The sequence below is a fragment of the Ruditapes philippinarum genome, unplaced genomic scaffold (genome assembly GCF_026571515.1).
Source record: "Ruditapes philippinarum isolate M1 unplaced genomic scaffold, ASM2657151v2 ctg311_1_1_1_1, whole genome shotgun sequence".
In the NCBI taxonomy this organism is placed as follows: domain Eukaryota; kingdom Metazoa; phylum Mollusca; class Bivalvia; order Venerida; family Veneridae; genus Ruditapes; species Ruditapes philippinarum.
This window is the reverse complement of record NW_026864451.1, coordinates 213,522-240,166: the sequence shown is the minus strand read 5'-3', so window position 1 is coordinate 240,166 and position 26,645 is coordinate 213,522. Positions and strand designations below refer to the sequence as shown.

The 26,645-nt window shown below is 31.2% G+C and overlaps 2 protein-coding genes across 30 annotated transcripts in view; both read left to right on the top strand.

Annotated features, from left to right (window-relative positions):
* The window catches only part of LOC132725621 (uncharacterized), a 164,567-nt gene that overhangs the window by 64,494 nt on the left and 73,428 nt on the right, over positions 1-26,645 (top strand). For 19 of the 29 annotated variants that reach the window (XM_060710767.1, XM_060710769.1, XM_060710775.1 and 16 more), the window contains exons 2-21: positions 3,996-4,091; positions 5,467-5,502; positions 6,709-7,284; positions 7,742-7,774; positions 8,523-8,763; positions 9,915-10,081; positions 10,575-10,727; positions 11,324-11,404; positions 11,627-11,650; positions 13,784-14,368; positions 14,815-15,396; positions 15,663-15,962; positions 16,919-16,945; positions 17,321-17,510; positions 17,659-17,860; positions 18,247-18,424; positions 20,151-20,210; positions 21,566-21,625; positions 22,749-22,802; positions 26,408-26,437. In XM_060710767.1, the coding sequence (XP_060566750.1) occupies positions 4,007-4,091; positions 5,467-5,502; positions 6,709-7,284; positions 7,742-7,774; positions 8,523-8,763; positions 9,915-10,081; positions 10,575-10,727; positions 11,324-11,404; positions 11,627-11,650; positions 13,784-14,368; positions 14,815-15,396; positions 15,663-15,962; positions 16,919-16,945; positions 17,321-17,510; positions 17,659-17,860; positions 18,247-18,424; positions 20,151-20,210; positions 21,566-21,625; positions 22,749-22,802; positions 26,408-26,437 (3,664 nt within the window). In that variant the 5' untranslated portion in view covers positions 3,996-4,006. The remainder of the gene's footprint in view (positions 1-3,995; positions 4,092-5,466; positions 5,503-6,708; positions 7,285-7,741; positions 7,775-8,522; positions 8,764-9,914; positions 10,082-10,574; positions 10,728-11,323; positions 11,405-11,626; positions 11,651-13,783; positions 14,369-14,814; positions 15,397-15,662; positions 15,963-16,918; positions 16,946-17,320; positions 17,511-17,658; positions 17,861-18,246; positions 18,425-20,150; positions 20,211-21,565; positions 21,626-22,748; positions 22,803-26,407; positions 26,438-26,645) is intronic. The other 10 variants (XM_060710770.1, XM_060710771.1, XM_060710773.1 and 7 more) reach the window with 6 other exon arrangements.
* LOC132725624 (collagen alpha-1(XII) chain-like) lies at positions 22,905-26,527 on the top strand. The gene is made up of 2 exons (XM_060710796.1): positions 22,905-23,828; positions 24,076-26,527. The coding sequence occupies exons 1-2, from the start codon at positions 23,315-23,317 to the stop codon at positions 24,648-24,650; spliced, it is 1,089 nt and encodes a 362-aa protein (XP_060566779.1). The 5' UTR covers positions 22,905-23,314; the 3' UTR covers positions 24,651-26,527.

The following is a 26,645-nucleotide window of genomic DNA, read 5'->3' as shown; positions in this document are numbered from 1 at the left end:
GTATGTGTGTAAAGTATCCTAAGGAGTATGTCACTTATAAAGTATAATAATAGCTACACTGTTTCATCATAGGTTTTTTGTCTCTTTTGCTACATTCAGTAGCTTTACACTGTTTAATATCTGTGGAAACCCAATTATTGACGGGATGTTTTATTTACTCTTCAATAAAGATATTTTATCCACATTTTTAAATGACATAATTTTTTATGTCGAAAATTATTCAACATCAAGCAAATGCTTAATGAATATGTCTTAATGCACACGCTGCGTATGGAAAACTGGATTTCCTATGTTAAATTGACATGTTAAATTAATCGTCGCTAAAAAACTACTGCCAGTTTTTAATGGTACTGATAGTGTCCTAATATATCTACTCTGCGTATCCTCAAAATATGTTTATTATATATTTACATAGAAACAGTTTAGCAGTTATTTATATTTTCAGAAAATAGAGTTTAAGCATAATATTTATTTCATTGAAGCAAACTTGAACTTTAATTATGTTATAAGGCACTGATATCAGCTACATAAGGCTCGTCTTTCATGAAAGGGCTATTATCCTTAAGCAGTTAAGTATTTTAAGGATATTTAAGGATATTTTATGTCAATTGCTTTATATAAATAGATTGTATCTTTAGATTTATGCCCACACTTTGCCATAAATGTCACATAAATTTACCGCAAATTTCCGTGGAAAGAAATGAATACAGCATGAGCAAATAATCTGTAGATAACTGAAAAAGGTCGGTGACCCCCAATTGTTTTAATTGTTTTTAACAAGTGTTTCAATGATATTTGAATTTCCTTTCTTGCCTATGCGAACAGCAAAAAAAATGAAGTACTCCGACGTAAAAGCCAGATAGGCAAACACTTTACTGCCGAAAATATTAAAACATAGCAAAATAAACCCTAGTAAACCATCAAAGCTCATCTAAGCGTCAAGAAGAAGAAGAACGTTTATTTATCACTTAAACTACAAGTTTCTCGTGATTAACATATATACAAACAAACGCATGTAATGCCATGAAAAGTTCAATGGCATGAAATTTAACATGATGGACGACATTTAATAAACAATGACATGAATGAAAAACATGATGGCTAATGCATCCCTATACACAGTAAAATGTTTACCAGTAAGGCAACATAAAATAATTTTGTATTGATTTTTTTGTTGCTGTTGTTTTGGTTTGGTTTTTTGTTGCTTTTTTATTCGTTTATCACTTAAATCTTGCATCATAATTCTTATCAATGATGAAAATTTTAGAGAAATTAAAACGGTCTTAAACATATTTCTTTTCTGACATTCGCGCAACAATCTCAATGGGAAATGTCAAGATAAGCACTGATACTGGTACAATTTAATTTAAATCTTTGAGATATCTTGTTTAAAACATGTGCTCTGCTGTGGTGTCTGAATCATGAAACGCCACTTTACTTTTGACACTTTCAAATTTAATGTCTGTTTTTCTGCTTTTTACACCGATTTCAACACATGTTCTGTTTGTGGTCATATCTTGGAAGTCGAGGATTGAACCAGCCACCTCTTGATCACCTTTCTGATGCTCTCGCTACAGAGCAAAGCAGGTGGACGAATCAACTTAAAAATGACATTAAAATAACATATAGACTTAGATACCAGTATCATATACATACTCAAAAGTAATGCTGTTTTTTCTTTTCAAGATTCAAACATGTTTCAGTTTGGATATCTGGAAGTATGGTGATACCAGCAACTTTTACTTTTGTCTCTATGGCGAAAAGCATGACAGGAATAATTTAAAATACATTTAAAATAGCATATTACACTTTCATTGTATCGATCATGCTCAAGTTAAAACGCACTTTAAACGTTTATGTGCAGACGGGAACTATTAGTTTTTTAATCAAACAATTTCTTAGGAGTTTTCCGAAGGATCACACTTTATCCAGGTTTATGTAATGCAAGCACTCATTCGTTGTTCAATTCTTTTTTTGCATTGAAATCGTCTATAATTTAATTAATTTTAAAACAATTTACATATATCTTTAAGCAATGAAAGGTGTTTCACACGCTTGACGGAAATAAAGATATGTAAAAGCACATTGCAGAGTTCAGGTATGCGCGTAAATAATGTTAGATTGTGATAGCTTTATATGACAATAACTTTGTTGCGTCAATTTTCCTGCAAACTGCGCATTCATTAAACGACTTTAATTGTCCGTAAATCAATTTAAACGGCTATGAAAACTTGTACTGTGGTATACTGATCAACAAAATCAGCAAATTAGAGCTTAATTAAGGGAAAAAGACAGACAAAACACGCAAACGTGATTTAATTCCCGGTACAAAATAACAAATTCAGCAAATTAGATCTATACTAAGGGACAAATGTCTTAATTCACGACAGAGAAACCGTACAAACGTTATTTAAAAACGGAACAAAATATCAAATTCAGCAAATTAGATATATATACTAATATACTAAGGAATATATGTCTAAATGCACAACAAATAACCGTGCTCATAGCACGTTGAAATGTAACCCTTACGTATGCACTGCAGGAACTGAACGTGATTAAGATTTGCTACAAGTATGGAACAAGGCTGGTCAGCACCGTCTAGTCTAACCAGGCTCCTTCTTTGTTGACTTACGCCAAATTGTCATCTTAGTACAGTACATCCCTAAAATTGATTATGAACAGTTCCATAAGAAAGGCTAAACGTTTATTTAGAAAATTCAGAAGGTAATGGAAGAAATGTTCTTTTTCTGCATAAAAAATTTAAAAAGGAAAATAATGTTGTTAAACCTTTAAGTTAGCGCTCTAAAGATTTATTTTGATATGAAAATATTCATTATGTAACTTCTTATGAAATATTTGGCTGGTATTTTCTTTATTTCTTTATAAATCAAAACTGATCTCCTTATAAATTGATGATTGTTGATATCATGTATATAATTATGTTGTTGTCATACATTTTTCGTTATTTTGCATCCTCATGGGCTTTAAAATCTATTTGACTAGAATAAAAAGTCTACTGTCTTTTTCTTTCTGCTTACATATGCAAAAAAGAGTTCAATTGTACAATATATAAATCATTGTTACCATCTTTATAAGGAGATCCCATGACACCGTATATTATCTGATAAAAAATTGAATAAGTTATATCTTAGAGGGGGAAACAAAGCGTAAAATATACAGTGTGCGTATATTATATGTAATGATGTATTGAATCCCAGTCTATGGTCTGGTGGGAATGAACATGATTGCTTTTGATAAAACCATGAATTTAATTTATAAATCATTGTAAATTACCTGTGTACCACACACAGATGCGTTTAACATACAAAAAATAGAAACGTTGATATTGTAATTCAAAAATGACGAAGCTTATTGTAAAGTTGTATTGTAGAAGTGTAGTTTTCATAATTATAGATGATAAAAAAGATTAAATAAATAAAAAGAAAAGAAAATGATACACCGACAAGTAACGTAATACTATAAAAAAAATAAAAGTTTGTTTTTTTCTTTTCAGTATTTTCTATTTTTTGTATGTTTTGAAGGAGCCCAATGTGGTTTGGTTTAAACATAATTATTCCTGAAAGTATATATAATGTAAATACAAATAAATAACAAACAAAATATTTTTACACAATGGAAAAGGATGAGAATTATTCTGTAGTGGTTAGCCATATTCTCGATATTTAATGCCTTACGGATATCTAAGGGAAGTAATACAGCTATTTATGTTTATGTTTATCGGATAAGGATTGCATTATTACATGCCCTTGATGATTTTGTGTTTTAAATACATGTGATTGCGGATACAAAATATTTCATTGAAATATTATTATAATTAATTCGTTAAAATATACAAATATTTTTTTGGAAAATGTCATATACCTGATTTACATATAAACATTCTTGTAGAATTCGGCGAGGTTTTTTTTCTTGGTCCATTTTCTTTTCATTTTCATGTAAAATACATACATTTTTTAATGTTTATATTTCAGCATCGCTGTTGATGATGGCGGGGAGTTTCCGGGGAGGCATGCTGTCCCTGGCAGTGTTTTTGGTGTTTTTGATTGGCGAAATACGCGCGCAGGGTGGTGAGTTACATGTTGTATTCTAATTAAACTTGGAACATGTATATCGTCAGAGTAAGAAGGTCACGTGTGTTTGAAAACAAATAATACTCTTAAATTGTCCTCTTTTAAGTCGATCAAATTGGAAATTTGAAACTGTCCTGCGTAAAGTTTTAGGATTAACATAATTATTCCATCTAGTTATCGTTATCTATCGTTACCGTAAAGTATATGTGTACAGTTCTTATTTCATTTTGAATAGGATTTTTATTAATTTCACGAGATTATTTTTTTAGCATTCGGTAATAAAGCCATTAAGATGGAGAATGATAACTTTTTACTTTGACGAAATACACAGATGTATAATACAAGATAAGAAGTTGTTATAAAATGTATGGTTATATTTGAAAATAAGTTATTTTATATAAAAAAGTTCTATATTAAGTTCTTGATATGTATTTAACATTTTAAGAAATTTTTATTAAATTGTTTTGTTTAGTTATATTAATATAAGTAAAACAATCTTATTAATGACATAATTCTGTAAAAATAAAAACGTTTTATCAAAATATAATGATTGATTTATTATTTAATAACATATGTGTAGTTTTTTGCAGTGCTTTCAACATGGATTAATATTATAAATTAACATATAATTGATCTCGTTGCTGTAAATGTTGTACCTTTTAAAAACATATAAAAACAATGTAACGTTTATGTCACTAATATTTTTATCTTATTTTTATATATTTTTTTATTCTTATTATTATAATTATAACCTTTTTTCTTTTCAGTTTTAAAATTGATGTTGTTAATTTTATATACTCATATTACATATTTTGAATTTATGTTAATTTTTACATGAATTTCCTTGATTTGCAGCTCTTAATTAGTTGAAAGATTATCTATATCCCAAATGTACTCAAACTAAATATTAAATGATACTAAATATAGTGTACATACATGTAGCTATAGAGACTCTTTTATGTAGATAAATGTAGATATTAGTAGATAATTAAAGATAATTTGCCTTCAATGTGTAACATGCTATACGTCTTTTATGTGTTACTTCAAAATCAATGTTTATTGTTCCTTTTAAATGTTTAAAATTGTTTTTTTTTTGTATTGCGCGTTCATTCTTGATCCTTTTTGCTCATTTTCTTACTTTGTGTTACTTTCATGCTTCTGGCGTCTGTAACTTTTGTTACCAATTGTCGCTATTGTTCTTACAGTGTACTTTATTTTCGCGAGTTTCGTCGTTTTTTACCTCCTTTTTGTGCTCTTTAACAACTGTGTACATCATGCTAAGTTGAATCGTAAGCAAAAAAACGGCTGGGTTTAACCTATATTTGGATTTCTCTTTGCGGTAATTTTGAAAAATTATGACGTCATTTTACAGACAATGGCGGCGAATTTGGTGATCTTACAGGCTTTGGTAAGAACTTTCATGCTGAAACCTCTTTTTATCTTTGTATCCATGCATGAAACGATCTTTTATTCTATCATTTTTAATACTATTTCAGTTCAGATCACGGTAACTTATTTTTTGTTCTAATGATTTTTTTTCAACATGCAAATGTGTTTATATGCACATTACATTTTGATAATTTACAATATTTGGTCATGATGTGTCCATAATTGCGTTCGTTATGACCATTTAGATACAGTATGTTTAAGGATGGTTTTCTACATAAGAATATTCATTTTAAGACATACACGTCTGTAGCTAATGAAAATGACCATGTTGTAACAAACCGTATTTTGCTACAAATCGCACGAACGTCATGTCAATAATTAAACAAATAAACATTATGTCGTCAATTTCAATTTCAGGATTCTGATTATATATGAAACTTAATATGGATTTTGCGCCTATATGCTTATTATAAAGTGGCGCGTTTCGATAGAAGTCATTCTTTGTCATTTAGTTCGGCATTAGAACGAATAAAGATGACTCTTACATCTTATCAAAATATTGTCAGCATAATGGTACTGTCTAATTATCTTTAAGGCCTAGATCGAGATAGAAATAAACTTAACTTCGTAATAGATAAATTTTTTAATAACCTATTCAAATCTTAAAGTCGGTGCCTTGTAGTGCACCCATTTGCAATAACGTAGTATCCTCTTCGTTTTGTTTAGTGCATGTTCTGTTTTCGTTTAACAAATCTTTCCATTTAAACTTCAGGTATTTTTATTGGGTTATTTGTGTTATTCCTAATTGATTGTATCAGTAGTACACTGTAGATCAGAGAATTTAACACTGTTTTATATTATTTCTCTAATATTCAATGCTTAGTTTACAAACGAATGTTTCAAAACATTTTCATTTTTCGTTCATTAACTGCTATAATGCAACAGATTTGTACTACGTTCATTTAGTTTTATAAATGTAGATTTTTTTAAAGATATTTTCTTTACAAGAACAAAAAAGAAAAGATTAGTTGACGAAGTTAGAAACCTTGATTGTAAGCATTGTTTCATACCAGTTTCGATTTAAAACGTTACAAATTGCATCTTTTGTAAGTTATCCTGATATCTGATATCAAATTTTAAAAGCATGAACTCCGTCACATTTGAAAATAAGAACTCTGATTGACTGACTGTTGTATGTGTGACGGTAAAATTTCTTTCGTTGCAGGATTAGGTTCGACCCCGATGGATCTTGTTTTTGTTGTTGACACATCACAATTTTCAAACACTACCGAATCACTTGACAATGAAATCATGGTAAAATCATTTTTAACGTCATTTCTTGAATCCGCTGATGTTGATTCCGGTGATATCAAGATTGCAATGCTAACATTTAGCACACACCCAGAAGTTGTCTTCGATCTGAACAAATACTCAAAATCAGAAGATATTGTGGACGCAATTTTTACTGCTGACTTTATTCCTGGTGAAAGGAATACCGCAGATGCGTTAGGACGTGTCCGCTCTCAATTGCTTGTTCGGGACAGACCGGATGCTCCAAATTTTGTATTATTGCTAACTTCCGGTAAATCAAATCGCAATGAATACCGCACATTACAGGAAGCGGAAGCGCTAAAGTATGCGCGCGCGAATATGTTTGTTGTTGGTTATGGTCTGGACAAAGAGGACGAAGAGGAAATTAATGAAATAGCAAGTAAACCTACACAGGAAAATACATTCTTAATGGACTCTGTCGACGAACTCGATGTAGTTAAAGATGTAGTATATCGTCAAATTTTCACAAGTAAGTAATTATTTTTGTTTGTTTGATTGGGGTTTACATCAAACCGACACAGTACATGTCATATGGCGACCTTCCAGCTTTTCTGGTCGCGGAAGACCTCAGGTGCCCTTCCGTACATTATTTTAGGCACGAACGGGCACCTGAGTAGAACCACCGACGTTTCGTAAGCTAGCTACATAGCTTCCTCACATTAAAGAATCCAAAGTCCCTATAGGGATTCGTTGAGGGCAAGTGGTTTGAAGTAAACGGCATTAACCACGCGGCCACGGACGCCCTGTCAAGTAAATAAAATAACATGTCTTAGATTTAAAAGAAAATATAAATCGAGATAATGTATATCCTTCAATGTAAAGAGACAAATAATTCAAAGTAACCAGAACTTCATAATGTGTGTTAAATAAATGACAGTTTTGTATCATTAATATCATAATAATGCTGATTTTCCTTTTGTTTCCAGGGGCGGAACAAGCATCTAATTCACCTGCAGCAGGTATGGCGGATTTTTTGTATTTATCGTGTATGATTGCCCTTTGTTGAATAAATGAGAATTCTTTATACACTCATCCATGCATCTTTTATCTAAACTTTAATGGAAGTGGTCACTAATTGTAAGCATATTTCAAAGATATTGATGATTGAAATGCTATGTTTTTAAGCTTGAAAATGAATTTCAAACAGCCGATAATTCATCTTCGACTGATTAATAAATGTACCCTTATCCAATGAACAATAAAGAAGCAATAGGTTTATTTAAAGCGTATGTAGATTTAAGACCTGAGTGTCTTTTGAAATAGTTAATGAAAACTTACAAACAGTTTAATTATGAACAGTAACCATATGGTCGTGCCTTGAAATATTTGAGAATAAAAGAAGAATCCGGTGCACTATCTAATATACATGATTTTTACGTAAACATAATAAAATGTTTCGTAACTAAATATTACACTGCTATATTTTGTAAGTTTGCCGATGATTTATTGCACGCGCCACTCGCTTTCTATAAAACATATTCACAAAAGTGTTTCATTCTAATTATTCTTTAATAATTTTAATCACTATATAAACGTTAATTTTACAATTCACAGACAGCAAATATAATAGCTTTTGACCCTTTCAACAAATACTTGCAAACGTCAGATAATAACAAAAATGTTCCAAAGTTTTTTTTCAATTTGACACCTACAATTAATTCAAGTAATTTGTAAATAATTTTGTTACGTAATTATGTATTTTATCAGGTAGTGAAATGCTTGACGTTGCTTTCCTCGTTCATTTTTCCAACACCATGAAAAGAGACGATTTTCAAAGAGTTATTGAATTCATGAAGGACACGATTCAATATGCAGGAATTGATGATGATAAAGTTAGAGTTGGTGCTGCACTGTTCAGAAAACGTGGAATTCTTATATTTGATTTCAATAGTTACTACTCCAAAGACGAAGTTAAAGCTGGCATTGACAAAATTAACTTTAACTACAGGTAACGTAATAAGAAATTTGGACCATATGTCCTTGCATCTTGTAGTATTTTGTGCCCCATTTTGTCTATTGAAATCGGTTTATATTTGAATTTATTACATCAGCTACGGCACATATTACACTAGTGTATTGACGCTCTAACGTTACGTCTTTTGCGTCATATACAAGCACAGCGTTAAAGCGAACTAATATTAGCGCTACACTATGCGTCAATGAAAAATTACTCTTTTAGATGAAAACCGGTCTTATTTTAGATATGTGATAAAAAATATATTATATTTGTGTAGATTCAATACTAAATTTATTGTACTCTTTGAGTTATCGAGTTCAATTAATTAGTACTAGTATTAAATCTACACTCATTCAATATCCTCTGTTTTCTGTATGTACGTAAAAAGCAATTGAATCATTCATCTTTTTCAAAAGAGGATTACAGAAAATTTGTGTATATAGATCTAAATGGGCTCCAGAAAAAAATTCAAAGACGTTACTTTTGCTTAAAAAATTCAAAATTATGCAATGATATTAATTCCCGTGCACTTAGATATACCCATTGTGACCAATGGTTTCTTTTTTCATTTTCCTGCTTCTTTGAAATATTTGAACGTTTGTAAAATGGCCGGGTGATTAGGATTATCATCTTCGAACTACTTGCCCCTGTCTGCTATGAATTTGAATTCCACCAATTGATTATTTCATTACTAGAGGCTATCGGAACGTCAGCGTTTCTGCTCAGGTGCCCAACCATGCCTGACATAATTAACGGAGGGACAACTCAAGCCTTCATTCACCACTTAAGTTGAAAAGTCGCCATATGACATTAATAGTGTCGATATGTTTTTAACCCAACTAAAAAATAAAAGAATAAAAACACGTCCATGGGAATTTCATTTTTTACTTTTACATATCTAGTGACAAATATTATCAATTCATAATTATTAAATAAATGTGTAGCCTTATTGTTTAGTGACTGATTGTTCTTAGAAAAGAATAGGTAAAAAAAACCAGATAAACAGTTTTTTACAAAGTTGCATGTGTATAACTAATAGGCGTGTTCCAATGGCGGTTTTAAACATATTTTAACGATTCACCATAAAGTGCGAGTCTTTTTATTGCTTTTTGATAATTAATGAATCAGTTATCTTATCATAGGTCGAAAGCAGCAAGCATCACAGCTGGTTTAGAGATTGTGAAAACGTCATTGCTTGTAGATTCAGCAGGTGTGAGACGTAACGTACCAAACCTGGTTATACTTATCACGGATTCCAATGCTGACACAGAAGTTTCAGGGACCATTCAAGCTGCAGAAAAACTCAAAGGTAAATATAATAAAACAATCATGTGCCTGTTCGGTAGTGGTTAATGCATAATGCAACTCTTTCGTATATCCGTGTACCATTTTTAAATTCAATATTAAGGTATGAACATGGTAAAACAATGAATTAAGTGTCACATGCAGATGTTAGAGGTATTATGCTGTAGTGCCCGAAGCAATCTTTTGATCTTTTACATATATGAGGTCAGTATGGCTATGGCGAGATCAGCACTATGAAGTTGAATCATTCTGTGGTGCAATATAAGCTGCTTTTCCGGTGCTCTTTGTGAAAAGATGTTGCCGGAGGCTGTGTTCTGCTTTTTGTTGATCTTTGTTCTTGGTTGCTCACTGGAAAAGAAGACAGCGTCGCATATTAAACCGAATTATATTTGCGGTTGGGTTGAGTTAAATTCGAAATATCTGTATCAATTGTTTAAATTGGAATATATTACGATTTATCAGTAATGGTTATTATCCAGCAAATATTCTATTAATAGCTGATGGAACTGCAATATTTGCCGTTGGTATCAATGTTACGTACTCAGAAGAGTTGCATGGTCTGACGTCATCACCTGAATATGCCATTATGGTGAATGACACAAAACATTTAAAAGGCCTAGAATACAAAATCCAAGAAGCTTTTGTCGGACGTAAGTATATTTTTAACACAAGGCATTGAACAAAATAAATTTACGCTTGCAAAGTTGCACATATAGAAAATATCATAAAACTGAAATAAATCTAAAAACAATTGAAGTGCATTGCAAGCAGAAAGAATAATAAATACATCTAGCTACAAAGTTGTGCATCTTATCTATTTTTATAGTTAAAATGTTAAATATTAGCTAGTTTGATATCAAATAAAATGAACTTCTTTGTTTCTGTTATTTATATATACATGTATTTTCGTTTTTCCTTGATAAACATGTATATGAAAAAAATCATCGAACGAGCATTTTGATCGTTTTTTGTTTTCCCTTGTTAATTATTTTCTTTTTTCTTGGTATCAGCCGAATGTTTTTCGTATGTTGACATCATCTAAAGTCAACAAGCATTAATATTAATATTTAACAAATTTGTCTGTCAGACTGATTTTTATTTCAATTTTATAGTTAAAAAAATCATGCTACTCGGGATTTTATAATCAGAGATATTTGTTGTTGTTGTTGTTGTTGCTGTTGTTGCTGTCAACGTTTTTAAAACAACGTCTTGACTGATATTAAACATGATACAATTAATGTTTCAGTTAGGACAGACGGGTTTCCACTCGTGATTCCTGCTTTACAAACAACTACAACAACCACTTCTACGACCCCACCCACAACAAGTAAGTTCCTTGACTTTTTAATTCAATGCCGCATCGGTAATTCAACTATCAAAACACTTTTGAAAAGAGGAAACATTTCGCAAATCGTGTGTTTTAACAAAATTTACGTACTCTCAAGTGAATTTCTGAATTCGAATAACAATTTCTCAAAATATACCGTTAGCTTTTATAACTGAATTGAATATTATTATATTATTATATTTTCTTTTCTTTATTTTGTAGCTACTGCAACCACCACTGTAAAGAGTAAGTTATCATAGCATGTTTTTGTATATAAATGGATATATCAATATTTCTACTTATTTCATAACAGTCATTTTTATCTTATATTTCATATGTATGTTCTACTGATATATTTATAAATCTAATTAATCTTTTTTTACCATACGTAAAACAAAACAGTGATCGTTTCTTTTATCGTCTAATTTAATTAAAAATGAAACTTTTGAATGGAAAAAAGTTAGGCGGTGAAATAAGATACAATAACTTTAAAAGAAAAACGAGTATTAAATGATCAAAAGTCTTCTTTCTGGTTTTAAGTGTTTTATGTATTCGATTAAATTTATCTTTTTGCTCGGTATTGATCCTTTGAAATATTGATAGAGAAACTATCTAGATAAATAAAATACCCAAAAATTCAATCGTGCCTTATTCAGTACACCGGCCATTGATTGAGTGAAAAGATAATTTCAGAGATACATAGAAAGGCATAATGTAATTTTTTTTCGATCAATGTTCAAAAGGGGGTCAGAAATGGTTGCAGAACTAAAAGTTTAATATTCTTGCATAAAATCTGCCCACTTGGATGTATTGCAGTTGAACCTAATGGCGGCCCTAGTAATTTTCATTATCAAAACAAAACAGTAAAAGGGCATCGCACTCCACTCGCCCTTTAAAAAGCAATACGAAACTGGTTTCATCGCACGTAAGCAAATTAGGAAACGCAAGAAATTTTGATCAATTTATTTGTATATTTCTATGTATAAATAGCGCTTATGCGTCTTTTTCGTGCATTGACACCGTTCATTACTACGTATAAAACAATTTATTTTAACAGCTGAATGAAAGTAGAAGTTGTAAGCGCTTACTTAAATAGTTGAATAATTATTATGGAACATTTTCAGGAACCATGAATTCCATTCCACTTAATTTCCTGAGTTATTGTGCTTTTGGTTAAAAAGATATTATAAGATTACGTGATATGAATCAAACCACGTGCTTTTAAACAGTAATTTTAGTTATTTTTAAGAAATGTTTCTGTATCTATGAACAATTTTAAAGTTTCACAGATAAAAAAAAATGCTGTAGTTAGTGAAAATATATTTTTGTAATGGGTGATTCGAATGTATCAATAAATATACATGTATAAGTTTTCTTCTAAGATGTTAAAAAACGTAAATACATATTTTATATTTATAACTTAATAATATTTCTTACATTAATACCAATTCTACTCATTTCTTACTAAAATTAAATGTATACTATATCATTTATTGTTAGTATGCATTTTTATTTAATTACTTTTTTAATGTAATTGTCTGTATTTGAGTTAACATATCTAAAGGCAAATCGTTTTTGCATCTTCCTTAAAACAGTATTTTGTTATATTTAATGTTGAATTTTATATTATTACATTTACTTGATTAAATTTTCATACCTATATACCAATCTAAAAGAAATTAAAGTTATGCAATTTGAAAGATATGCCTTTATATATAACTCAAAAAGAATATATTTAACAATTATCTATGTCAATTTATGTAATAACCTTACATGTATTTTATTTTGCAGAATGCAAACTTTACCATGCTTTTAACATCCGTGTTGTCCAAAGAGTGTTGAATCATAACTTTACAAAATGCATGTTGAAATGAATGCCCCGAAAAACGAAGTCTTACTGATTTCCACAACGTTACACATGCATCTTTTCACCCTTTCTTCTTTATGCTCGTTCTGTCCTGTCCCTACACTGTTACCTCTTTCAACGCAACTCAGACTTTTAAAATGATTGACCTAAACTGGAATGTATGAAACTGTTATATGCTACATGTACTCTTTTCTCAATCTTAGACATTATGCTACAGGAAAATCAGCCTTAATACTATCTATTCTATTATTCAAATATTTAGTTTTTTCTGAACTTTCGGCTTGGTACTTGTGTATCATATAATTGTTTAAACTTTAGGTTTGTTATATATGTATACATACATACATATGTATAATGAGTCAGTATATTATTAAAGTACTGCAAAACTATATGCCTTACCTTAGAAGCTCTTGAAACTTGTAATGTGCTTAGCATACGTGTCAAAAATCTGCATGAACAACTTTTGACAAAACATCTTCCTCACAAGAACAAAAGCAAAGACATATTTTCAGATAGCGATGAAGCCGACATAGTTTTCCTGATTCACGTGTCAAAGAAAACAAAGACAAAAATGTTTAAGAAGTACCTGCTAAAATATTTAAGCACACTTGCAATGAGGGCAGATTATAAAAAAGTTAAATTTGGTATTGTTACCTACGGGAAAGACGCTGAAACAATATTTGATCTGCAGCACTTTCAAAATAGGAAAACCATTAAGAAAACATTTAGAAAAGTTCCTAAAACCAAGCGTTACAAAGTGGCTGATTTAACTAGTGCATTGCAATACGTTGAAGATTCAGTGTTTACGCCTGAAAAGGGAGATGATCCTAACATTCCAAATGGAATTGTTATGATGTCCGACCAGGCGTCTTCAAAACTTAAAGAGGATCGTTTAGCAGACGTGGCTAAATCTTTAAAAAGTAATGACATAAGCGTGTTTGCTGTTGGAATCGGGGACGATCCAAACTTACAAAAGGAAATAGAAATATTGACAGGACCTGAGGCAGATACAAATAGCATAATGGTCAATGACTATACAGATCTTGCAAAAGATAAAAAATTGACCACAAGTCTTGCTGCAGCTTTTAAACCATTTTGTGAGTGAATTATGTTGTGAACGTGGCTGCATGAATCGATCTCTGCTCTTTAATAATTATAAATATGTAAAATGCTTTCTTTAAATAGAAACATATTGTTTGAAGATATAGAAATATTTTTGACACCAAGACGTATTTCTAGGCGCAGATAAGTCCTTAACAGAAACCTCTGCCTTTTCTTTATCGTTTGTTAATTTTACTTATAAATAAATATCAATCTTTATTAGTAAATTGTACTCAAAATGCAAAGAAAACTGAGTTAAAGTTCTTTATACCTACATCAAGTTTTCGTTAAGTTAAAATCTCAATCATAATCTTTTCTCTGCTTTCTGTTCTAAAGTCTTTTTCTGCCTTAACTCAGACTCTCCGCGCGGCAGCTTTGCGAGTTTTGAACGCTAAATTAGTTAAATTGAAGCAATCACCTTATACCAGGTAATCTATTGCAGACCTCGAGGAGCTAGATGTCATATTTGCCGTACATGTATCTCATAACGTAAAAATCTCCGACATCAAGAAAAAGTTAACACCTTTCATTAACGATCTGGTATCGAATATGGACGTTGAAGCAGGCGGTGTACGGGTCTCCTTTGTTGTATTTGGGTCAGATGCCAGAGTTGAATTTGATTTTAAAAAGAATAAAAAGAACAAAAAACTTGTAAAGTCTATAAAGAAGGCACTTAAACCAAAAACTTTGAGGACTAAAGGTTCAGATGTTGTGAAAGCGTTTAATTTAATTCAGACAGAAGTTTTACTTGAAAAGAAGGGTGACCGGCCAGATATACCGAATCTATTGATATTTGTAACTGATAGTTCCTCAAGCTCGGATATGACTGAAATTATTAAGGAATCTTCATCGATGAGGCGGTCAGGGACTTCTATATTTGCGATAGGGATTGGAAATGCCGATATGAATGAAATCGAAGCATTAGCAAATGACCCAACATCAGAGAATTCATTCATGGGAAAGAAGTACGACGATTTCATAAAGTCTGCCGAATTAAGAGAAAAACTTTCTAAATTGAAAATTTGTAAGTTCATTATAATTTAAACTAATTTAACATTGTGACCAATATTTTGTTGCATATACAAATGTATTTGATCCATTTCTAGCCTTTTATCTTATAGAAAATGTTTTATACAGAATTCTTTTGGATTTCCTTAGTTACTTATTTGAGGCAACATCGTTTGAAATGGACCTAAGTGTATGGAAAATTTGTATGCATTCTTGAAACTCATTTTTTTTCTACATTTTATACAGTACTAAAATTTCATAAGTTGAATTTTGCTTTCTTAGTTGAAAATCTTAAAGTGCCCACGGATGGTAAAACACCAAAAACCACAAAACCTCCAAAAACCACTAAACCACCAAAAACCACCAAACTTCCAAAAACTACTACAAATCCTCCTCAAACATCGCCAGAACTTGATACAATTACAACAAAACCTAGTAAACCACCGATGACTACTACGAGAAAGGTTGAAAAAGTCACCAAGAGGAAAGACCCAGTTACAACTATTAGAATACCAACAGAGAAGCTGACAACTAGAACAATCGAATCTACACCATCTACTACCGAATTACCTAAGTTTCTCAGTAAGTCAAAAATAGCCAACCAGTATGCATACGTAAAGTAGGTTTCTTCATACGAATCCATGTTTTTGTATTAAGAAAACTGTTTAAAGAATGCTTTCGGATCACTTTCTGCATTTGGCATAAACACCTGCTTTTCGTACCTATAATTCACGACGTTAGGCAGTTAACCGTTTTCTACATACCCTACACCACAAGTTAAAGGCTTGAACCGATCTACCGAACACAACCTTTGCATGCTATTGCATGATCTTGACGTTATACTGTTCATGTTCCTTGTCAAAGTATACCTCTTTTAATTATTCAAGATTTGTGTTAATAACCATTTTACATGTCAAGGCATGAAATCCAATGTTTTATGTACGAGTATATAAATAAAGCATGAAGCATGCTCTTCTAGTGTTTGTTTTCTATTATAACTGCAAAACATCTTATCTTTTGTACGTTGATTTGATTGTTCTTTTCTTCTTTGTGTTATGTTATACTTGTCACAGAGTTTGGTGTTGTTGATGAAATAGTACTGTAAATATATTAAAGTAGTAGATGTATTGGAAAGCGGTAGTGAGAATGTTATGATATTATCACATTTACAAACGACAAAATCCATTAAATAGGAAAACTGTAAATATATATTGATAATACGCTTTGTTTTGACCATTAATTAGTATTGGAGTATTCTCTATTCTATGCAATTACGAATGTGCAGTGCATTGTGTCTCCATTTCAGCTTTGCTTATCCGAGGATGATTACTCCTTCTTATTTTTTAATCAATATCTGGATAAATTATAACTTTACACAATCTATATCATTTCCAGATAGTTTTGTAATTTTTCTTATAGTTTATATTAATTCTTATATCGTTTAAGCAATCACGTATACAATAATTTTTTCATCATACATTGTATCTTTAGATATCTTTTACAGTTGAATAAACCATTCATCTTGTTTTCTGTTACAGCTACTCCCTATTCAATACCGCTATCAGGTACATCTATTTATTTTGTGTGTTAGTTTCTTTTATAATTATAAAGAAGATTTATTTTCTATAGGTAATCTATGATTCTATGATTTCGGGGATTTCAGTAAAGAAAATAATGAAATGAAAACAAGACCTCGTTACACAATGGCATAATGAGCATTCATGCTGAAAAACAATATTCTGAACGCCTTACGTGATATGAATTACCATTAAAGCTTAGATATACACATTTATTGACGGGTATATTACAATCGATTGACTATTAAGCATTTTGTATTTGGATAAACGTTACCAAAGTTCAATATGGACGATTAATATTAACTTTGTATTATTTTCCAATGTAAGCATGATGAACTTAACTGACATCTAAAACTATTTTAGAGGCCACTCAGGCTGATATAGTAATAGCGGTTCATCTGACGCCTAAAGCATCACCATTCGACTTTGGATCTGTCCAAGAATTTTTAAAAGAGCTTATTGAAAATGCAGAAGAAGCAGTGGAAAACAATGATGTACAAATCGGTTTAATGATTTATGCGGCTGATCCAGAAGTCATATTCCATATTAACCAGTACGTATGTTATAGAAAATTCATTGTATTTCAATCATTTTGTTTGATAAATTTAATGTTTGTCAATTTTTGAAACGACAAAATTTTTACAATATCATTATTGTACCACATGTGACCAGTAACCAACTTTTTACTTCAACATTAACAGATATCATGACGTTGAAAGTATGAAAAAAGAAATTGACGGATTAAACCGAAATCGTATGAGATCTTATCGTAATGATGTCTCTGGAGCATTGGCCTTGGGACGACAAATGCTTGGAACATATTTCGACGGAAGAGAAGGCGATGTACCGTCTGCCCTAATTCTAATAACCGATGAGCCTTCAAACGAAAATGTGAATTTGATAGTAAGTAAGATTTTGCAATCGTTTATAAACTTTGAATATTCGTGGCATTTAATGTTCCTTGAGGCTAGATGATTTAATATTTTTACAATTCTTGTATTGTTTATCAATACAAAGTCATTTTACAGCTTAAACATCAGTCTATGTTATCAAGATGTGTTTAAGGATAAAAGACGTTTAGAGGGTTTTTTTCATATTGATGAACATAAAAACTTTAGAATTTTTTTTTTCATAATCCTAAGTAAACTTAAGTGATGACAGTTATGATCATTCTCATTCGTCTTGTTTGTTATGTTTTAAATTGTTGTTTATAGACAGCTATATTCTGCTTGTAATGACATCTATAAAATCTTTATTACTTTATAAAATTCTAATATTCTAAACAAAAGGAGGAGACAAAGCAAGGTGTTGATGCTGAGGGCATACAAATCTTTACAATCGGTGTTAATATGAATGATAAAGAAGAATTAGAAACTCTAGCTACTGTTCCTGAAAACGTCATGATGGTTAAAAGATATGGACAACTTACAGCCGCCGCACCTGAATTGCAGAAAAAAATATTGGCATGTAAGTTAACTAAGAGATATTGATATCTTGAATATGTATTAGTCTTTTTATGTGGCGAAAAAGTGTTATATTTTTATATGCCCGAAAGAATTTCGGGCATATTATGTTATACCCCCTGGCGTCCGTCTGTCCGTCCGTCCGTCCGTCCGTCCGTCCGTACGTCCGTCCGTCCGTCCGTTAGCAATTTGGTTTCCGGAGCATAACTTAAGTTCCATTTGGCCCACAGTGTTCAAACTTCATAGGATGATTGTCCATATTGGGTAGAAGACCCCTATTGATTTTGGGGTCACAAGGTCAAAGGTCAAGGTCACTATGACCTTAAAACTGAAAACAGTTTCCGGAGCATAACTAAAGTTCCATTTGTCCCACAGTGTTCAAACTTTACAGGATGATTGTCCATATTGGGTAGAAGACCCCTATTGATTTTGGGGTCACAAGGTCAAAGGTCAAGGTCACTATGACCTTAAAACTGAAAACAGTTTCCGGAGCATAACTTAAGTTCCATTTGGCCCACAGTGTTCAAACTTCATTGGATGATTGTCCATATTGGGTAGAAGACCCCTATTGATTTTGGGGTCACAAGGTCAAAGGTTAAGGTCACTATGACCTTAAAACTGAAAACAGTTTCCGGAGCATAACTTAAGTTCCATTTGGCCCACAGTGTTCAAACTTCACAGGATGATTGTCCATATTGGGTAGAAGACCCCTATTGATTTTGGGGTCACAAGGTCAAAGGTCAAGGTCACTATGACCTTAAAAATGAAAACAGTTTTTTTAGCATAACTTAAGTTCCATTTGGCCCACAGTGTTCAAACGTCATAGGATGATTGTCCATATTGGGTAGAAGACCCCTATAGTTTTGGGGTCACAAGGTCAAAAGTCAAGGTCACTATGACCTTGAAACTGAAAACAGTTTCTGGAGCATAACTTAAGTTCCATTTGGCCCACAGTGTTCAAACTTCATAGGATGATTGTCCATATTGGGTAGAAGACCCGTATTGATTTTGGGGTCACAAGGTCAAAGGTCAAGGTCCCTATTACCTTAAAACTGAAAAACAGTTTCCGGGGCATAACTTAAGTTCCATTTGGCCCACAGTGGACAAACTTCATAGGATGATTGTCCATATTGGATTGAAGACCCCTATTGATTTTGGGGTCACAAGGTCGAAGGTCAAGGTCACTATTACTTAGAAATTGAAACAGCTTTTTTAGCATAACTTAAGTTCAATTTGGCCCACAGTTTTCAAACTTCATAGGATGATTGTCCATATTGGGTAGAAGACCCCTATTGATTTTGGGGTCACAAGGTGAAAAGTCAAGGTCACTATGACCTTGAAACTGAAAACAGTTGTTGGAACATAACTTAAGTTTGATTTGGCCAACTGTGTTTAAACTTCATAGGATGATTGTTTTGTGAAGGAGTTAATACTTTATTTAATTTCCATGTCTTACAAATTCTTCATCTTTACTAAAAAAAAAAAATCACTTTCGGGCATATAATGCTCCGCCTAGCGGTGCTCTTGTTGGTATTATGTTTTGCCTTATGAATTTAACTGTTCCGATTTTGTTTTGTTTATTTATTTATTTATTTATTCATTAATTTGGCATTCGTTCAACAGATCATTGTAGGTATTTGTCTGTGCCTGTACTACATGTTGACTTTTGAAGCATGTTGGCTTTCAAATTATTACCTTCTATAATATAAAATGTTATTTTGTAATTGTAGTGGCAAAGAAAGAAAAGAAAGTAACAACAACTTTACCTACAACCACGACTACAACTACAAGTAAGACAAATAAACATGTTTTATATCTATCTGTTTGTTAATGGGTAGTTTTCTTTCTTTTCTAGATATGAGCTGCGTCACGACAAAACCAACATAGTGGGTTTGCGACCAGCATAGATCCAGACCAGTCTGCGCAGTCTGATCAGGATCCATGCTGTTCGCTATCAGTTTCTCTATTTGTTTTGGGGTTTGTAAGCGAACAGCATGGATCCTGATCAGACTGCGCGGATGCGCAGACTGGTCTTGATCCATGCTGGTCGCAAAGCCATATGTTGGTTTTGTCGTGACGCGGCTCATATAACTTCTGAAAAATGAATACGAAAATACTTTTACTGTAAGCCGCATTGATTTAGTTTTTTATTAGATAAATTATTCCTTGTTATTAATATGTTTGTGATATATTGCTAAAACACGCTTATCGAATTCTTTTGAAAATTAAAACTAATCCGGGCTTTTTGTGTTTTATATCAATTATTTAAATGTTTTTGTAGTTACAGTCTAAATTAAAAGCATTTCTAAATGCATACCTTACGTTCACAGTGACTGTCATATGCAAGACATACTCCTTTTCAATAAATCATTATGAAATATTTTTTCATCTTATTTTCTCTTTATTTGAAAGCTTAACTATATATAATAATCGAATGTATCAGAATTAAAGAACTAGATAGATAGAAACATCTCAATGTAAGAAATGTTTCGATATTTTTCATATATAGAATGATATACGAATTCGGCTTCGAAGTGTTCAAATTTTGTTTGTCTGACATTATCAGACTCACGGAGCTATATTATTTTTTTTATAACAAAGGTCTCTTTAAGACTTGTTTGTATGAAATTTTCTAATAAAGTTAAAGTGACATTATGCCCATCCAATGATAGGGTGAAAGTCAACATATGTTTTTATTTTGCCATAATTCATTTTAATTTAATTATTTACTTTGCATAAATAATAAATAATGCAAGGAGCCAGACTAAATTTCTGTAAACATCAATTAGAATATACCTGTAACGTTCAAATTATAAAAAAAGAGGTTGGGAGTCTTTTTTATTTTTTAAGGCAGATTTAAATTTTATCGTAAGCATTTTCAAATATCAACTGTTAGACAATCACCATTTGAACAGTCAAACGTTTGAAACAATTTGAGGCAATTCAGCTGAACTTGACTAGAAAAACATGCGCATTATGTCACTTTGATGAAATGTCCTGATATATGTGTACAATGTTGTAGTACATTTTGATCTGTATAATTATAATAAAACTTATTTTAGAACACCACCTTTACCTTTGATTTAAAATCAGATATTGCGATTTTTTCCTGATTTGCTGTTTTTTTTTCAATTTTTGTTTGCAGCTGAAACACGGACAACGACTACAGAAGAAAAATTTATTGAATTACCACCACTAATATCAGGTTTGCCTTGTTTTGAATAAAACATTCTGCCCCTCACCTTATTGACGTTTTTCATTTGTTTTGGTGTTGTTTTAGTTAAGTTGTTTATGGATAAGTCTTTTTAAAGAAATACTTCATGACAAAGAGAAATAAATTCTTAGCCCACAATATTTTTTATCGAATTTATTTAAATCTAGTATGAAATTTGAACGTAAAATATTATATCTTTTCAGTCCTTTGTTAAAATTAGTGTTCTTATTGGCTTGATAGTAATATACTATTTGGTTACTTATCATTATGTCTATTATTATAATTATTATTATTATCATCATTATTATTATTATTATTATTATTATTATTATAGTTATTATTATCATTATATCTTTTTATTATATCGTAATATTATTTGTATGTTTTACAACACGTCAAATGTTGTTAATGCGAGCGAAGTAGAAGAGTCGAATGAATGTGTGAGGATCATATCGGTGGGTGGGTTAATTGATTTCAGTATATCACTGTTTGATGTTGTGTCAGCCCCTTCTTTATCTTTCTTATTGTCAGCAATTTCAGCAAAAGAAATAATTTTGTCTAGTGAGTAAAGACCGAAACTAAGTCTGACATATTCATTTTCTAACATTTATTCTATAACATCTCATACTACTGTCATGTCATACCCTACATCAATTAGGAATATACCCTTATTATTGTATTTGTTCTCCATCTTGGATTTACACGAGAACGAAATCAATTTTACTAGAAACAACAGTTTGTTGAATATTTTATTGATTTTTTTTTAAATCAGACAGCTGGTAATAGTGTTGTGTAAGTGATATCGGTACATAAATATGTAGATTTAATTATATGGTGAAAAATATAGTACTACATGTACTAATAATAAGATTTTGATTTAGAAAAAGAAAGTCTTTTCGTTGCATATTATTAACTTTGCATGTCGAGTGAGAATTTTTTTATTTTGTTGCTTCATGATTTCCTTAGGGGTATTTCTTTATCACGATATAGTTTCTGTAAGACACCTCGTATAAAATCTAAAATGATTGTTATGTTGTAAACAAATAATGTGTATCATCAATCGTTTTGGATGTTCGAAAATAGTTGTTTCAATAGAATAGGCGAATGCTTTCAGAAAACCAATTAAGGATTGAATCACCACTTCGCGATGACGCTAGAATACCTGAAGGTAAGGTAACATCGCTTTATTTGGTTGGCGGGTGCTGCTTTGTTCCTGTGTATACTCTTAGAATGAATCGTATCTTTCCGTTATTTTGTATTGTTCAGTAAAGTCAAAAACGTCACCATATTGGTGTATTTACAAATGAAATTAAGTTGTTTTTTATTTACAATACTAAGAGCCATTCCATTACATTATTAGTAAACCTCCAGCTTATACTGGTTTGTAGTTTTATTGTAAAAAGTTTCAGGCAGTTAATTTAAAATATTGATAACAAAACCAACTTATTTTGAGTTTTCATCTTCCTACGTAATCATAATGGCAATTTTACAATTAATGAGATTGATATTCTAATAAAACACGTCGTCATAATCAATTAGCCAGTCACGATAATAAACCCTTTTGAAAAAGACATTCGAAGACAAATTCATATCATATTCCCGACCGAACAGTTATGTTTTATTCCAGTGTGTAGTCTAATCCAAGTTGATTTGATATTTCTTTTGGACACATCAACTAGCATGGGAGGCAAGGATTTTCAAAACATGAAAACATTTGTCAAGTATATTGTTTCTGAAATTGATATTACCAACGGGACATCTCGCGTTGGTGTATTCACGTTCAATAATCAGGCGAAGTTGGAGTTTGATTTAAACACATATAAAACAAATGCAGATGTTATAAAAGCTATTGACGCTATTCCACAAGAGTTTGGTAACACCAATACGGCTGCGGCGCTTCGTGCAATAACGCAGCAAGGGTTTACCAAAAGTGGTGGTGATAGGGACAATATTCCTAATGTTGCGGTTCTCATTACGGATGGACAGGCCAATGTGGATCCGGATCAGATGGTGCCTGAGTCTAAGACTGTTAAAAAGAATGGAATATACTTATATGCATTTGCTATAAAACTCAGGGCATATTCTGAGTTCAAGAAAATTACATCCTTACCATCAAACAGAACAGCTGTATTTCTACCCAACTTTGAGTCTTTGGTTTCGTATAGCCCATCTTTCATGCAGACACTTTGTGAAGGTAATAGGGAGTAATATATATTATTCGATTGTTTTCGCAGATACTTCATTTAACTATATATTCTTTAAAAAGTATTATGCAAGTCCTATTACATGAAAAATAAACACGATGTAACTTCCTCTCATTGAAATTTAAAAATATTATTCAAATACAATGAATATCAAATTATCCAAATGTTGATTAGTATTATATGATAACAAAATATAACTTTCTTTATTATAATGTTCGAACGTTATTTTTTTATCAGATTGTCCCCCTTCTTTTATCGACATTGTCTTTATACTCGATTCATCAACAAGTGTTGGCGGAATTAATTTTAAGAAAATGCTCAATTTCGTTCAACAAATGGTATCTGATGCAAATGTTCATTCATCTGGCGTAAGAGTTGGCCTGATGACATTCAGTACAAGGTCTAAAATTATATTCCACCTCAATGAAATTAAAGACAAAGTAACATTTAACAACGAAATTGAAAAGGTAGCCTACTCCTACGGAAACACCAATACGGCCGACGCAATTCGAACCATGCGCACGCAGATGTTCCGGAAGGAAAACGGAGATCGTGATGGCATAAAAAACGTAGCTGTTATTGTAACCGATGGAGTATCAAATATGAATCCCCAACTTGTCTCAACTGAGGCCGAGCTAGCCCATGATGCAGGAATTCATATAATTGCTATTGGAATCAACTTGAATAGCTTGAACGAGTTAGACAGTATTGCTAGTAAACCATTGGAATACAATAGGTTTGTTGTTGATAACTTTAGCCGACTTGCTGAAGTAAAAACGGATTTATTTCCTACGACATGTCTAGGTATTTAAGCACAGTGCACCAACAATAAACAAACGCCTTACATGTTACATGTCCTAGTAAACACAGTTTTTTTCTCATATTTTATCAAACCACATATAATTCATACGCTATGTAGAAATAATTAAATGCGTTGCTTTTACTGTACTGTGTTAAAGTAAAATGAGAAACACAATTTGCAAAAGCTGATTTTATGTGTGACGGTATATCTACATGCAAAGTCTAATTGTGTTTCATTGAAAATAGTTCATTGTTGCCAATTATAGTTCGTTGATACAAAAAAACGTTGTAACGTTGTGTGATTGCTTTTAACGTTTTGTGTGTTATAAGATGTTTACAATGATATAAACAAGTACATATTATTTGCAATTCCTGTTTTCATCGTCTAACATTTTACACTTGTTTCTATGTGGTCGTATTACTTGATGTATTGTTTATTTTGGAAACAAAATTATTTGTTCTTTTAGCAAATCATATTACTGCCTTTGCTTTTCGTTTGTTTTGTAACAAAACATCACGTTTTTTATTTCAGTACTGTTGCCAAACGTCAACAGATGTGATATCTGGAACTATTTTATTTAATGGTTGATGTTGTTGTTTCTTAATTAACGAATGAATTATGCAGGAATTGTCCCTTGTGTTTTTAAATTTAAATTGGCAGGCCTAAGTATTGATTTTTATTTTCCTATATTTAAATTAACTGGCCTTAGTATTGGTCCTTATGTCTCTACCTTTAGATAATCTGGCATAAGTATTTTGTACATTTAAAGTATGGGGCATAGGTTAAAAATCTTCGTGCATTTTTCTTAGATACATGTATATACCATTCTGATTATTGTTAAACCAGGAACGTCAAAACAACACCGGCGTTGTATGAATACATAAAAAGCAAATGTTTAAAACCTTATATTTCCAACTGAATGACAATTTGCTTTTACGCTTTGAGTCTTACAAACATATTAGTGTTTTCGTTAATAAACCATGATCAACTTTCTAACAAGAGTGTACTTTCATTTCGAAATTCATCTAGGTAAACGTTTATACAATCACTTTGAAAATGTTTGCTTGCATTGTTGTCATTTGTAGATGATTTGTTTAATACACACAATTACAAAATCGCTGAAGATAAAGTATAAAGTAGTAGTAAAACACGTCTTCTAGATGATAATTATCTTATAGCACATTATATATTCATAAAAAATATCACCATTACGTATACGTTTTCTTTCTTTAAAATTTACACGTTCTGCTCAATAGATTTTAATATCAAACGATATATTAAATAAATTAACATTGATGTTAACATAAATATGTTATGTATTTTCTTAAATTTCTAAACAAAATACATGAAAAATAATCACATGAAGTAAAACTATGAATTTCATCTAAACTTTATATTTAACATTTAAGAGTAATCTTTAAAACGAACAAGAAAAGCGGCATGACTCCACATGAGTAGACAATTTAAAAGAAATGGCATTCGAAATATAAATACATGTAATTAAGTGCAAAATAAAATGGAAGAATTTTTTATTTTTTCCATATTTTAAATGACTCACTTAAGAATAAGAGCTGGCTTGTCCTATTCTATTTGTTGTATTTTGATTCTGTTTATAAATACTTCAGGCTATTGCTGTTTTTATACCCTTGACATCATTTATCAACAAGAATGAATACATTTCTAAATTTCCATTAAATAGATGTGGAGGTATGCTGCTTTATATAAAATAATAATGATTATGATTAAAAAAATAATATTACCTAATAGGTGGAAAGCGTTTTGCAGACAGAAATGGAGGTAAGAGCAAGATAATCACTAATTTCCATCATTACATTACACTTATGATTACTTTTACAACGATGAGTTTAAAATTAACTTTTCATTACACTTACGATTACTTTTATAATTATAACATATTGTAAAATGTTGTAAAGAGTTAAAATTTTACTACAATATCACATATTTTTCAGAATAGAGACTCCCAAAATATGTATCAATTAAACAT